At 36.0% G+C, this 13491-nt stretch overlaps 1 protein-coding gene across 4 annotated transcripts in view; it reads left to right on the forward strand.

The window, feature by feature from the left end:
* Positions 1-13491, forward strand: part of GRIA2 (glutamate ionotropic receptor AMPA type subunit 2) — a 222428-nt gene that overhangs the window by 170196 nt on the left and 38741 nt on the right. For all 4 annotated transcript variants that reach the window (XM_064267640.1, XM_064267641.1, XM_064267642.1 and 1 more), the window contains 6 exons: positions 1221-1388; positions 1651-1755; positions 2436-2546; positions 4060-4266; positions 4751-5121; positions 9883-10081. In XM_064267640.1, the coding sequence (XP_064123710.1) occupies positions 1221-1388; positions 1651-1755; positions 2436-2546; positions 4060-4266; positions 4751-5121; positions 9883-10081 (1161 nt within the window). The remainder of the gene's footprint in view (positions 1-1220; positions 1389-1650; positions 1756-2435; positions 2547-4059; positions 4267-4750; positions 5122-9882; positions 10082-13491) is intronic.

Below are 13491 nucleotides of genomic sequence, written 5' to 3' on the forward strand. Positions count from 1 at the left end.
TGTGATATGTAAAACAAGATAATCAGCAGGAATTTACAGGAAGAGAAGTGTGAGAAGGTGTTGAAGCTTTGAGGAGATAAAAGAAAATGTGAAGTAGTCCTTTTTGAGGGTGATGAGCTAATTAAGGAATGAAGGGGCATTATTTGGAAATATTAAGGGCCCACTTTTGGATTTCTGGTCAAGAATTTAGAGTGTCACAAAATCCATAAAGTTTTGCATTTTTACCTGAATACAGTTCCACTGTACTTTGAATACCCATAGACTGAGAAAGACTTAATGACAGAAATTGCCTCAGCATTCAGTAAAGCTTTTAGATTCAACTACACTTTGTCATTAACAACAGAAGCGTCATACATTTAATAGACTGAGAGCACATATACATGTATGTGATACTACTTACCTACCTCTGACCATTCTTGGTACACATAGCCTTTTGTTTTTTTTTTTCGTCATCGATTGGCTTCAAGCTGCCTCTCTGGGATCTGAATACCATAATTTGGAACCAATGTTATCATGAACTATTAAAGCATGAAGAGGGTATAGAAATTATTATGAAGTTTGGTGATTCTTCTACTTGATTACCAGAATCACTTAGGGAAACTTAACAAACGCACACCCCTGAGACCGCTACAGGTATATAGGACCATAACGAAGGGTGAGCTAAAGCTCAGGGATTCTGAAATAGTATTCTTCCACACAGCCCTTATTAGGTGGTAAAGAAATATTTATGTGTTAATTTTATATTTCACCATAAAAACTTGTTTCTGTCGAGTGGGACTCATAATGACCCTATAGGACAGAGTAAAACTGCCCATAGGGTTTCCAAGGAGTGGCTGGTGGATTTGAACTGCTAATTTTTTGGTTAGCAGCCGAGTTGTCAACCACTGTGTCACCAGGGATGATATTTCACCGTATCACACCTTAAAACATGGTTCTTATGAGAAGAAACTAATAAGAAAAGCCATTGGCACAATGGTTATGAAAACATCTCCTTCAAGATAGCTGAGATGTTAACTTAATAGAATATATGTGGTCAAGAGTTTATTCCATAGTCTCACTTTTTAATGCTATTTCTCCTACATTTTTATGTCGCTGGATGCTGAATGGTATTTAAATTCCTGGATTTTATATGGCATTGTGTGATTGACAACTGAACACCAGTGTGTAGTAAGTTTGCGAATTTTCTCCCGTTCCTATGAAATGTTTGTGATCCTTTTCAGTATACTTCTGCCCTGACCTACGATGCTGTGCAAGTGATGACTGAAGCTTTCCGCAACCTCAGGAAGCAGAGGATTGAAATCTCCCGAAGAGGGAATGCTGGAGACTGTCTGGCAAACCCAGCAGTCCCCTGGGGACAGGGCGTAGAAATAGAAAGGGCTCTCAAGCAGGTAAGTCACTCAAAATGACTATTAACACCACTTAACATGGCCATTCAAATTTTTTTTTCCTAAATTAGTCATCCTTGTTTTATTTGTTAACCTCAGTATAAATGGGATTTTATTTCCTAGCTACACAAAGGTAGGTGGCAGATTGAAAAGAAACATTAAAATGTAGTTTTCTTGACTCGAGCCCAGTGAGAGTTATCTGTACAGTTTGTGTCTTTGGCTGAAGTGAATTTATAACTGTGTCTCTTTGCCATTTCCTCATTAGGTTCAGGTTGAAGGTCTCTCAGGAAATATAAAGTTTGACCAGAATGGAAAACGAATAAACTATACAATTAACATCATGGAGCTCAAAACAAACGGGCCCCGGAAGGTAAACCCTTTATGATTTAGAGGCCATTCTGTCTGCGTGAGGAGGTGAGGCAGCTAACAGATCCTCTATCTCCCCCATGCACTCCTGGGGATTTATATTCACATAGACAGAGTTAATGCCTTCCAGAAACAGATACATTTTTTATTTTTTTTCTAAATCTAAATATATTCAGTTCTGGTGAATACCAAAGAATTATAATTTATGTTAAAAGTAGAACTGTTATTACCTTTTTTTTTTGTAAGACTGGGGTAGAGAAATAGTTTAATGAGAAATAAAGAGCAATTATTGAAAGTTTATGGTTCAGAAACCAAAAAATAACTAGGTTCAAATATGCTTATAACTTTAAAATTTAACATCTTTCTTTTAAATGTTCCAGCCAAAATACTTGTGTTTTGATTTTATTTGTATTTCTTTATGATCACACCCAAACAAACAAATATTGGAGTTGATGAAAGGTGAACATGAAGAATAATCCGTTTGTAAAAATTGTTTTTGTTTGTTTTTATAATTCCTTTCTGTTACTAATAAATTCTCATACATAAAAGACACATCTCTGTTTAGAAGGAAGCCAAGTTGATTTGGGTGTAATTTTGAATTCAAATGTGCATTTGAGAACAATTATATCTTTGCTAAAAGGAGGACTATTTATCCATGTGGCTACCTGCCACAACCTTTTTCAGATTGGATACTGGAGTGAAGTGGACAAAATGGTTGTTACCCTTACCGAGCTCCCGTCTGGAAATGATACGTCTGGGCTTGAGAATAAGACTGTTGTTGTCACCACGATTTTGGTAATTAGCTACATATGCCTGTTTTTATTTCATTCTTTTTCTCATAAAAAAATTGTTAGGGAAAGATTCCTTTTATATTTGAAGACACCCATTAAATAATACAGTGCTGTTTTTGCAGTGTTTGAATCATTTATTGCATATTTACTCTGATAAAAGGACTACGAAAACCCTAACTAAAATGTTTAAAAGTTCTCTAGCCTCTTTAAGACTGCAGTTTAGCTTAACAGGTAATTCTTAACCTCAGTGCATACACAGGGGAACAATCAGGGAAAGCCTTGAAAAATATTCCTCACGTTTCATTAGGTGCCCACCTCTCTATTCTCATAGTATTCTGGGTAAACCTCTATCTTTACATCTGTGAAATACTAGAAGGTGAACTCTTTGAAGACAAGGATGATCTACCTTCTGTTTACTCCAGGTCTCAACACAATGCTTAGCATATAGCTATAGAAAAAATAGTGTGAAATAAATACATTTTGAATGAATGAGGTAAAACCGAACTGGATCTTGAGTATCCAGACTTTGGATAGATGGAAGACAGGCAGGAGTGGATCATCAGGACAAGCTGTTGGGGAAAGGAAATGAAAAATCTGGGACTGACTGATAGGGCATAAATTTTGTGACAAATGTTTGTTTTGTTTCACCATGCGGATTACTAAGTAGTGATTAAATATGTGGGAATAATATAGATAGATTAGAAAGAGATTTGGATAAAAACTTTGATGGGCACTTGGAAATATCTTAGTGAACGGCAGACATTTGAGATGATGCCTGACTAATTTAAGATTGGTGGCATTGAGAGGAACTATTCACTTAAAAAAAAAAAATTCACTTAGACCTTAAATATCTTCGGTGTCACTTTCTACTGGGAAATATTGGGCTAAAATGAATCATTTTCCCCTGGCTTCTCTTTCTTATGTTTACAGGGTGAAGCTACTATCTAGCTATCCTTGTAACATCATTCTAGGACATTATATTTCTGAGATGATGAAAGTATGGAGTCTAGGGGTGGGGTAGAATCAGCATGTTACCATAGCAATGATTCTTGCTGCCTGCTTGTTGTTGGCCATGAACCTGATTTGCACATGAACTTTATTCCCTAGATCAGCAACGGCACAAGGTTTTGAGAGAATACTGGTTCTTGGGTTATTGGCTTAACCTACGATAAGGATGTAGAGGACCCAGAGTGGAATAACAGATGCTGTGCAGCATTCTCACTGTCTGTTAGGAATTATAAACATGATAAGGGGCCATGTCAGCAGACGGTGCTTTTGAGTGTGATGTTTACTCTGGTACAGCTAAGTTCAAGCCATTTGAATGAAATGTACTGATAGACACTTGAGGACATTCTTCAGAAGCATGATGATTACATTTCCCCCTCATGTTGTTTGCCATTTGTTGTCAATCATGTCTCTGCGTAATAGGTAACTATTAAGTCAGAAGGTTAGATTCAATGAGAGTAAATAATTAACACAGCAGTTTTAGTCAGCTAAAACCCTGTCTTTCCATACAGGAATCTCCATATGTTATGATGAAAAAAAATCACGAACTCCTTGAAGGCAATGAGCGCTATGAAGGGTACTGTGTTGACTTGGCTGCAGAAATTGCCAAACACTGTGGGTTCAAGTACAAGCTGACAATCGTTGGGGATGGCAAGTATGGGGCCAGGGATGCAGACACAAAAATTTGGAATGGGATGGTTGGAGAACTTGTCTATGGGGTAAGTATAGTGCTTTTCAAGGATAAAGTCATTGAATTTGAACCTTGTTGACAGAATGCCTCCCCTCCCCACAGAGAACCAACGTCTTACATCGTTGGTTTCCCACATTACTCTAGGAATACTATCTTATTTCCTTGTGAACACTTGAAAGATTAGATGACAAAACCAGAAGTAAACGTGCAGATTAACTCAGATAGGAAGCATCTACATGAAAGCTTATGGGTCATATGTATTGTTCAAAGGCTGCCAAAGTCATAGATACAGTGTAGAGATGTAATTATCATAGTCAAGCCAGATGGGTGTACTGTGTGTTTATAAAAAGGAGGGATATTTGGGGAATAATTTTTCTTGCATATTTTTTACTGGGACCCTGCAATAGTAATATCGCCATTTCCCTTTCTTCCTTTTTTATCTAATTATTGAACCATGATTTCTTTCTGATCATGACTCCAGGCATTATTACCTTTGTTTGTTTCCCTTACAGAAAGCTGATATTGCAATTGCACCATTAACTATCACCCTTGTGAGAGAAGAGGTGATTGACTTCTCAAAGCCCTTTATGAGCCTCGGGATATCTATAATGATCAAGAAGCCTCAGAAGTCCAAGCCGGGAGTGTTTTCATTTCTCGATCCTTTAGCCTATGAGATCTGGATGTGCATTGTTTTTGCCTACATTGGGGTCAGTGTGGTTTTATTCCTGGTCAGCAGATTTAGCCCCTACGAGTGGCACACTGAAGAGTTTGAAGATGGAAGAGAAACACAAAGTAGTGAATCAACTAATGAATTTGGGATTTTTAATAGTCTCTGGTTTTCCTTGGGTGCCTTTATGCAGCAAGGATGCGATATTTCGCCAAGGTTGGTTACTCACCTGCTTCAACTTTGTGCATTTTAAGTCTCAAGTGGATATCCATGGTGTTTATAAATTCACTCAAAGAAGTGATCAGCTGCCGGCTACCTGTCCAAGCAGTCCAAGACTCCTTAAAGGACATACTCTTTACGTTGGCATAAGTCTGTGAAATATTTGAACAATGTTCTCTGGACGTTGATCATATATTTCCTGGGTGAAATTATACACACCATGGAGAGGCTATAAAATGCATAAGGTCCTATCATTCCATGCCTTCTTGGAGGGGTACCGTGTTTTTGCTGCATATTCTCATTTTACAGTCATCTGTGTGGTAATCCACAGACCTGTATATGGGAAAATGGGCAATACTACTTATTAACTACAAAAGCCATAACTTGCTGGACAAAACTTCATTGGCACATATTCCACCTATTTTATTTTCCCATTAGCACATGAAAATGGTGTGGTAGAGTAATTATGAAATTTCTTTTTTTCAAGGTTAGGTTGCTGGATTAAAAGGAATGTAGGTTAATGTATTTTCTAAGTATCTATATTAATGATGGATAATTCATTGCAAAAGCTTGTGTCATACTGAATAGTAAAACAGAATTTCATCACATAAATTCATGCACCTCTATTGTCATTATAGTATGTTAATCACTGCATTAAAATACCTAATTAGCATGTCTATATCACAAAACTCACATGGCATTTGTTAATTTTACGTACATGAATACGAATGACAGTTGTGTCTGTCTCTTTTCTTTCCAGGAATAAATCATACTATTTCTAGCATGATTATTTTCACATTTAGAGCCTTAGTGGTTATCAGTCCACTGGTACATTTTAATTTGGGCTCTGTTTCCCTGTTTTGATTCTATGAGATATCTTAGTAACTACTAAAGGGGGGGGGGCATGCTAATATTATCTTGTTACATTGTTAGTTTTTGAACATTTTTAGGGATAACAAGTAATTAATTTCAGAAAATGACATGAGAAGATCAGATGTTTGGGGATATCTTTGCAGTCTTTTCAGTATTTTCCCTCGTCTGAGATAATGGAAATACATCATACAGGCAGAAATCATCCATGATTTACTTCTCTGAGAGTAGGGCACTTTTTTTTTTAATCAATTGTATAAATCTAAAAAATCTTGGTTACAAGAGATTACCTCTAGCTTCTCTATGATACTGCATCAAATTAGAAATATGCCAAGGTATATGAAAAGCCTATCTATTGTCTATCTAATCTCACTATGATGACCTTCAACAAAGTATAAGATTCATAGTTTCATCTGTGTGTTTAGTTAACCTGATTTAAGCTAAAGACAGGAAGAGAACTTTCTAGTACTGAGGAGGAAAAAAAAATACTCTAACCAAATTGGGGTCTCAGAGAATATTCTGGTCTATAAAATATTGATGGAATGGTTCACCTTTGGCAAGAAGTTTACTGATTATATATATATATATATACATATATATATATATATAATGGCACTATAATTCTGAGATGCAAGGCAGTTATAGTGAAATGAAATAAATTAAGCTCTGCCGTTTGGGTAACTAGTGAGAAGTGGACAGGGTTCATTGTAAAGTAGGCTGTATTGTTCCCATTGATAGACCCTGAGTTTTGTTTGCTCTGCTCCCCACTCAACGCACTGCGGGTAGTTGTTTGGTATCCAGTGCCTGTCAAGGAGGGGGAAACATGATTGCGTATAGACAGTGGTGCACAAGGCACATTTAACAATCCAAGTGTTATCCCAGGGTCCACCATGACATATGGACATCTAATTTTCAATAAGCCTGCTTCCTAAAATTCGACCTTTTTGTCTCTGCTTTTGATTTCATTCATGTGTCATAAGTCACTACAATTTTACGTGTGGCAACTTTTATTTCCTGGTAAGACAAATAGATTTTTAGGTAAAATATTTTTGTTGTCGTCATTGACTGATTTTTTTTTTTTCCTCAGAATATATATAAGCAATATTCATTATGTTAAAAAAAGAAAAAACTTAAGCGTTACAGAGCTTTGTATCTTTGACTTTATGTTGTGTGTGGATTTGAAAACTGAAGATCATAAACAGTATTGACCAATTCAATTTTTTTTTAAGGAACCAGACCATCAGTGGTTAGAATTCAGTGTGGGCTACTCCAGCTTAGAAGAGTTGAGTAGTTTGTCATTTAAAAACAAGAATGAAATGCACAGATCACATTAGAGATGCTGTTTAAAAATATTTACCTTTTCCAAGTAAAATATAATATGGAATGATATGAACAGTATTAACAGAACACATTTTAAGTTGTAATCCAGAATGACTTACTGAACTAATTGACTTAGTAATTTACCTGAAATTGGGTTTAAAATACCTTACAGTTTTCTGAAGAATAAAACCACAAAAATTATAATAGCAATATACTGTAAAGAAGATTTTTGTTCACCTTCTTGCTTCTGTTTTTTCCCCCGTATCTTTTAAGGAATTGAATAAATGTAAAAAGTGTGTGTAATTCTTAAGGTAATGATTTGACAGGGGTTAAAAAGATATGATAGTATATGTGCACTTATATGCTCCTTTTAGTGCAGAAGCTGTTGGTAAAAGTTTTATTCTTAATCATAAAAACACTTTTTCTACCATCAAAAAATAAAATTTAATTTCCTCCTCAGCACAGAGTTTCTCAGGAGCCCTTTCAGAAGGATTAGGAGGTACTTTTAAAAATTAACAAGTATATAATAGCTTGCTTGGCTATTTTTGACTTTTGAATGGTTTATAAGTCTAATAAATTTATCTTGTGGTATCTCACAAACTTTAAATCAATTCACATATTTAATTTCATTAAATTTGATTTAAGGACTAGAAGAGGGGACATCTTATGTTTTTTACTTGTTTTTATTTACAAATGAAACATAATAAGTTACAAAAATAATTCTCAAACTTATTTCATATTAACGAACAGTACACAGGGTCAAAAGCAATCATCGTATAATCAGCTTTTCTTTTAAGGGATTTAAGCAATTAGGTACTGACTCTGCCCTTTAAATACAGAATACATGTCATATAATTATAGCTCCCATTGTTCTGGAATAAATAGTGAGCACTTTGAGAGTAGTTGTGTCTAAATAAGGGGCTTCCCAAATTTAAAATATACTTAATATCCTTTGCAAAATTAAGGGAGAAGTGTTCAACTTTTTCTCTCCTATTGTATTTATTTTATTCTTTGCATCCATGCCCCTTAGATACTTTGTGGTAAAGATTATTCAGTATAGTTTCTTCTTTTCATTGCTATTCTCAGAAACAAAAGTTTTTATCAAAAGAGCTTCTAAAGTAGACCCTCTCCTTTTTATTGATTGCTTGAGTAGTTTATTTCATAAATATTTCACTTGAAATTTAGATATGGTATCTGTGTTTCATCAAAAGTTCATTCCCTACTGCCAATTGCCAGAATTTTTTTTTGTTGTTTAGGCAATAAATTACCAGATTTTTGGTATTTGAATCTTAGAAATGTTACTTCTTCACTATAGCAGGACATTGCTAGACATGATAGAGTTATTGGATAAAGAAAATACTTATTCAGTTGGCTGTTAATGTTACTCAAAGGCCTTAATTGTGTGCAGAGGCCTACCGAATCTTTCAAAATAATAGAAGATATATATATATATATATATAATATATACATGGAGCACTGCTGGTGTAGTGGTTAAAGCACTTGGCCACTAACCAAAAGTTTGGCAGTTGGAACCCAGCAGCCACTCTGTGAGCGGAAGATGTGGCAATCTACTTCCGTAAAGATTACAGCCGTGGAAACCCTATGGGGGCAGTTCTACCCTGTCCTATAGGGTCGCTAGGAGTTGCACAACTCTGTGGCAATAGGTTTATATGTGTGTGTGTGTGTATATATATATATCTACATATCTATATTTATCTAGACTTTTAAAGTAAATTATTTGAAAACCATTGACTTTTGGAAAGTCTTTTATGGAAGAATTTATAGTCTTTAAAATTTTGTTTTATTGTATTTCCAAGTAGGAATTTATATCTTAATAAACTTTAAAAATGTCTAGTTTGTTTTTCTTCAGGTTTCGTTTTCTTGAGCAGGAGACACAAAGGAACCCAGTGATAGCAATCCATGCTCTGAAGCACCTGTTTATTCATTAAGAACTATATTTCGTATCATCCCTTTGTTTGTAGCATCTTTTTTTTTTTTTTTTTCTGTCTTGCATTCTATCTGATACTTATATTTTTGCACACACAAAAACAAAATGAAGTTTTGGGCCATTCTGAGAGTTTTGGAACTTCATTGGTTCAATGAAATGGAGGATTTCTTTTAAGGCTAAAAAAAAAATACTCTTTTAAAAAATAATTGATTTTAATTGTATACATGGTATTGAATCTGGATGCTGATCTAAGATTCCCTTGTTCATATTTACTTATAGCATGAGTGGCTAAGTATTAGGAGTATTGGATGGAATATTTGGAGAATTCTTGAAATTGCTTCTTTACAGGACTGCATACTATAAACTACTCGGGCATTTTAACTACGAAAGAATTCCAAGGAATCTGAAGTTTTGACCTCTGTGTATGCCTTCAAATCTCGCTAATCTGTTTTCCTCACCCAGATTGTTTAATAAATTCTGGTTTCGTTAGCTAGCAGATATACTGGAATGTATAACATGAAAATTTCCCCTGTAAGCTAAGATTTACATAAAACTGCTAACCTGATTTTCTATTAGGTCATTCATTTCTCTTTACAAATCCGTTTCATACTTGTTATTAGATCCCTCTCTGGGCGCATTGTTGGAGGTGTGTGGTGGTTCTTTACCCTGATCATAATCTCATCCTACACGGCTAACTTAGCTGCCTTCCTGACTGTAGAGAGGATGGTGTCTCCCATTGAAAGTGCTGAAGATCTTTCTAAGCAAACAGAAATTGCTTATGGGACATTAGACTCCGGCTCCACTAAAGAGTTTTTTAGGGTAAGAGATTTCTGCTTTTGTACTTCCTAATTCTGTTCTTAAAGTTTAACCTATCTAAGCTTGTTCCCCTTTGCTCGTCTTTTAAAGGTACTATGTGAAAGAAACCTTTGTCTCTTTGCCTATCTCTGTTTCTGTCACTGCCATGCTTATCCCTGTCCCTTTGCTGTCCCTATCACTATCCCTATTTTATCCCTATCACTGTCCCTATTTTATCCCTATCACTATCCCAATTTTATCCCTATCTCTACCCCTATTCTTATTTCTATCCATTTCTTAATTCCTAACTCCTTAGGAGAGAAGTCATAAATGTTGCAATGAAATCACAGCTTTTGGAAAATTGATTGTCCTTTTGTAATAAAATAGAATTAAAGAATAATTATGTTTAGATTTTTTTTTTTTAAACAATAGGGTGTTGTTTTTGGTTTTCAAATAAGCATGAGTTCATCTAATTTACATAGTTTGCAGTTGAAAAACTCACATCCAAACCAGTTAGGTTAATTCTCTGTAAGGAAACAGATTATGTTCATATGGGAAAATTTTGAAACTTCTGTTCAAATCCTTCAAAGGGAAAGCTAATAAAAGGTCTCAAGCCAACATATATGACATGTGACAATTTTTGATAATCCACAAATATCTTTGAAAGTATCCCAGTCTGTTCGGGTAAGATATAGGCGGTTTACTCCAGAGTTAGGACGAAGAACTGAAATTGAGCAAATGTTGAAGAAGAAATTATAATTGGAAGACTGTCTCATGCTGCTTTGCCTCTGGTCGCTTTTCCACAGAGCTGTAGTTGGACTGCAGATAGGTAGGAGAAAAGGATGTTGGGGCAGAATCGTGGCGTCGAGACATAATAACCTGGTTATGATTGGGACCTGCAGGACCTTAATGATTTCATTAGGTGTCTTTTAAATTCAGATGTGCGGTCGATATGTCAGCAGTTTCTTAGACTTTAGAGCAGTTCTAAGTACAAATGTGATAATACTGACTTGCTATTAATGACAATGTACTGTCATTTTTGGACACACATATAATATATATATAAATATCTTCATATAGCATAATATTCTAGCTTGATCAAAGCAATAAGGTTATTAAAATAAGTTATAATATTGCCTGGTTCCTCAGTGGAAGTGCATTTTGTGGTAATTTGATAACTTTTCACCTCAACATGACCTGCTTTTATCTCACTTACATGCTTTGTTATTTGTTACAAGATGCGTGAGTGAGGCAGGAACCTGTTACGTCTGGATTTACTTGGTGCCATTTGTGTTGATTAAAATAATCCTAATTGTTTCCAGCTAATCTCTTCTAGACGAGTATGCATCTATTGAAAGTTGATGTCTTTAGCTTGTGAGGCGTCCTGGTGGCACAGTGGTCAAAGCACTTGGTGGCTAACCAAAAGGTCAGCAGGTCAAACCTACCAGCTGCTCTGTGGGGGAAAGATGTGACAGTCCGTTTCCATAAAGATTTATAGCTTTGGAAACCCTATGGGGTAGTTCTACCCTGTCCTATAAGGATAATAAGAGTTGCAATGGACTTGACGGTAGTGGGATTTTTTATTGGGTTTTTAGGTAACAATGAGCTGTTATTTTTGTTGGGTGCCCTCAAGTGAATTTTTGACTCATAGTAACCCAATGTGACAGCCACTGTGTGGGATAAAGGTGTGGCTGTCTGCTTCCATAAAGATTACAGTCCTGGAAACCCCATGGGGCAGTTCTACTCTGAGTCAGAATCAATTGGATGGCAATGGGTTTAGATAACAATCATGCCACCTACTCTCTGTTTAGCCCATTTACATTTACAGAGCTACTCTGTATAATTCAACTCAGTCGGTCATGGAAACGTTGGCCTAAATCACTAAGATTCCATGGTCGGTGTACTCGAATTCTCTCGTAGACAACGTGCGGAAGCTCGGTGATTCTGGGCAGAGTGCAGTTCCTCTTGTGCTGCTTCTTCCAAGTGCATGAAGCCTGGAGAGACCTTGGTGCCAATATGCAGTATGTTTTGTGGCTACGTATATGTTTCCCAATGTAATTCATGGTGTGCCACTACCCTAGAGTGATAGAGAAGTACGGGAGTATTTAGCCAAACATAATATTTTTTTTTTTTTTTAACTTCTATGACCATAACTTTCCAAAGCAGTTTCTTTTATATTAGCTCTTTGAATCTCACACTGTTTCTTTCCAGTTGTCAGGACAAAGATTTTTGTTGGCATTCTATGCATTTTTAAATTGAGGTTGAGTGAAATTCGGGGCTTTGGCCAAATTCAGGCATTTTTACCAAGGCCTTTTACTTCTAACTAGGGTTTTACTCGTAGCCAGTGTTCTTTTTATTGGCATAGCAAGGTCTCTTGATTCACCTCACCGCTTCCATGTTCTGTTTGTGGTCATATCCATGTTTACGTTTGTAATGCTAGGGTTTGGTAACAGAGCCAAGAAGGCAAGAAGGTTCCCTTCCTGCCCTTGTCTTTAGAGCACAAGTGCTACATTCTTTACCCAAGGTGGAAACTCAGGCAGGGCCACATAGTTTCCCTAAACATAACTCCACGAAGTACTGGTGACTTAACATAATCTGGGTCTCAGTGCATCTCATGTTGCAGCCAGCTTCTCCTTATTTAGAAGAGAAGAGTGTGGGCTCAAACGTGTCCAAATAGAGCACTCTCTTCCACTTGTACTGGTAAAAAGAAGAAATAATCATAGCACTTGTCACCAAAGTAAATAGTAGCCCTTGATGTTAATTGCTCCATTCAGATACATGACATGATTACCACTGGGAAAATGATGTATGCCAAGGTTTGCTTCTTAAGGTGAATTAAATGCAAAGGTGCTGCTAGTTCATGCATAATTTTGAGAAATTTTGCAAACTCTATTAATGTTTGAAAATGGTGTACCGTGATGATAATAGTGAGCAAAAATCTTATTTTTGATTCTTGCTCCAGAAATGTTTTCTAGGACACTGTGGCTTTTCAATTACACACATTAAGTCTCATGTATTTTCACATAAAGCTTCTTGCATTAGTATAGGGAGATTGAATAATATATGCCATCTCAAACAAAGCATATCTCCTCGTGGAGTGCTGTTTAAAATGTGCTGAAGCTAGTAAGAGACACTTTAAAGTCAAAGAATAACTTATTTTCATGAACATTTTCTTCTTAAATCCTTGGTCACACTGCAGCCTGTTAGCTGCAGTCTGGTTCATTTTCTAAGTTCCTGGCAAAAGGTGTTGCAAGAAACCTCTCCTTCACTAAAGAAGATATTCATGCAGCTAACAGATACATGAGAAAATGGTCTCGATCATTAGCCATTAGAGAAATGCAAATTAAAACCACGATGAGATTCCATCTCACTCCAACAAGGCTGACATTAATCCAAAAAACACAAAATAATAAATGTTGGAGAGGCTGCGGAGA

This window comes from Loxodonta africana, chromosome 13, assembly GCF_030014295.1.
Source record: "Loxodonta africana isolate mLoxAfr1 chromosome 13, mLoxAfr1.hap2, whole genome shotgun sequence".
In the NCBI taxonomy this organism is placed as follows: domain Eukaryota; kingdom Metazoa; phylum Chordata; class Mammalia; order Proboscidea; family Elephantidae; genus Loxodonta; species Loxodonta africana.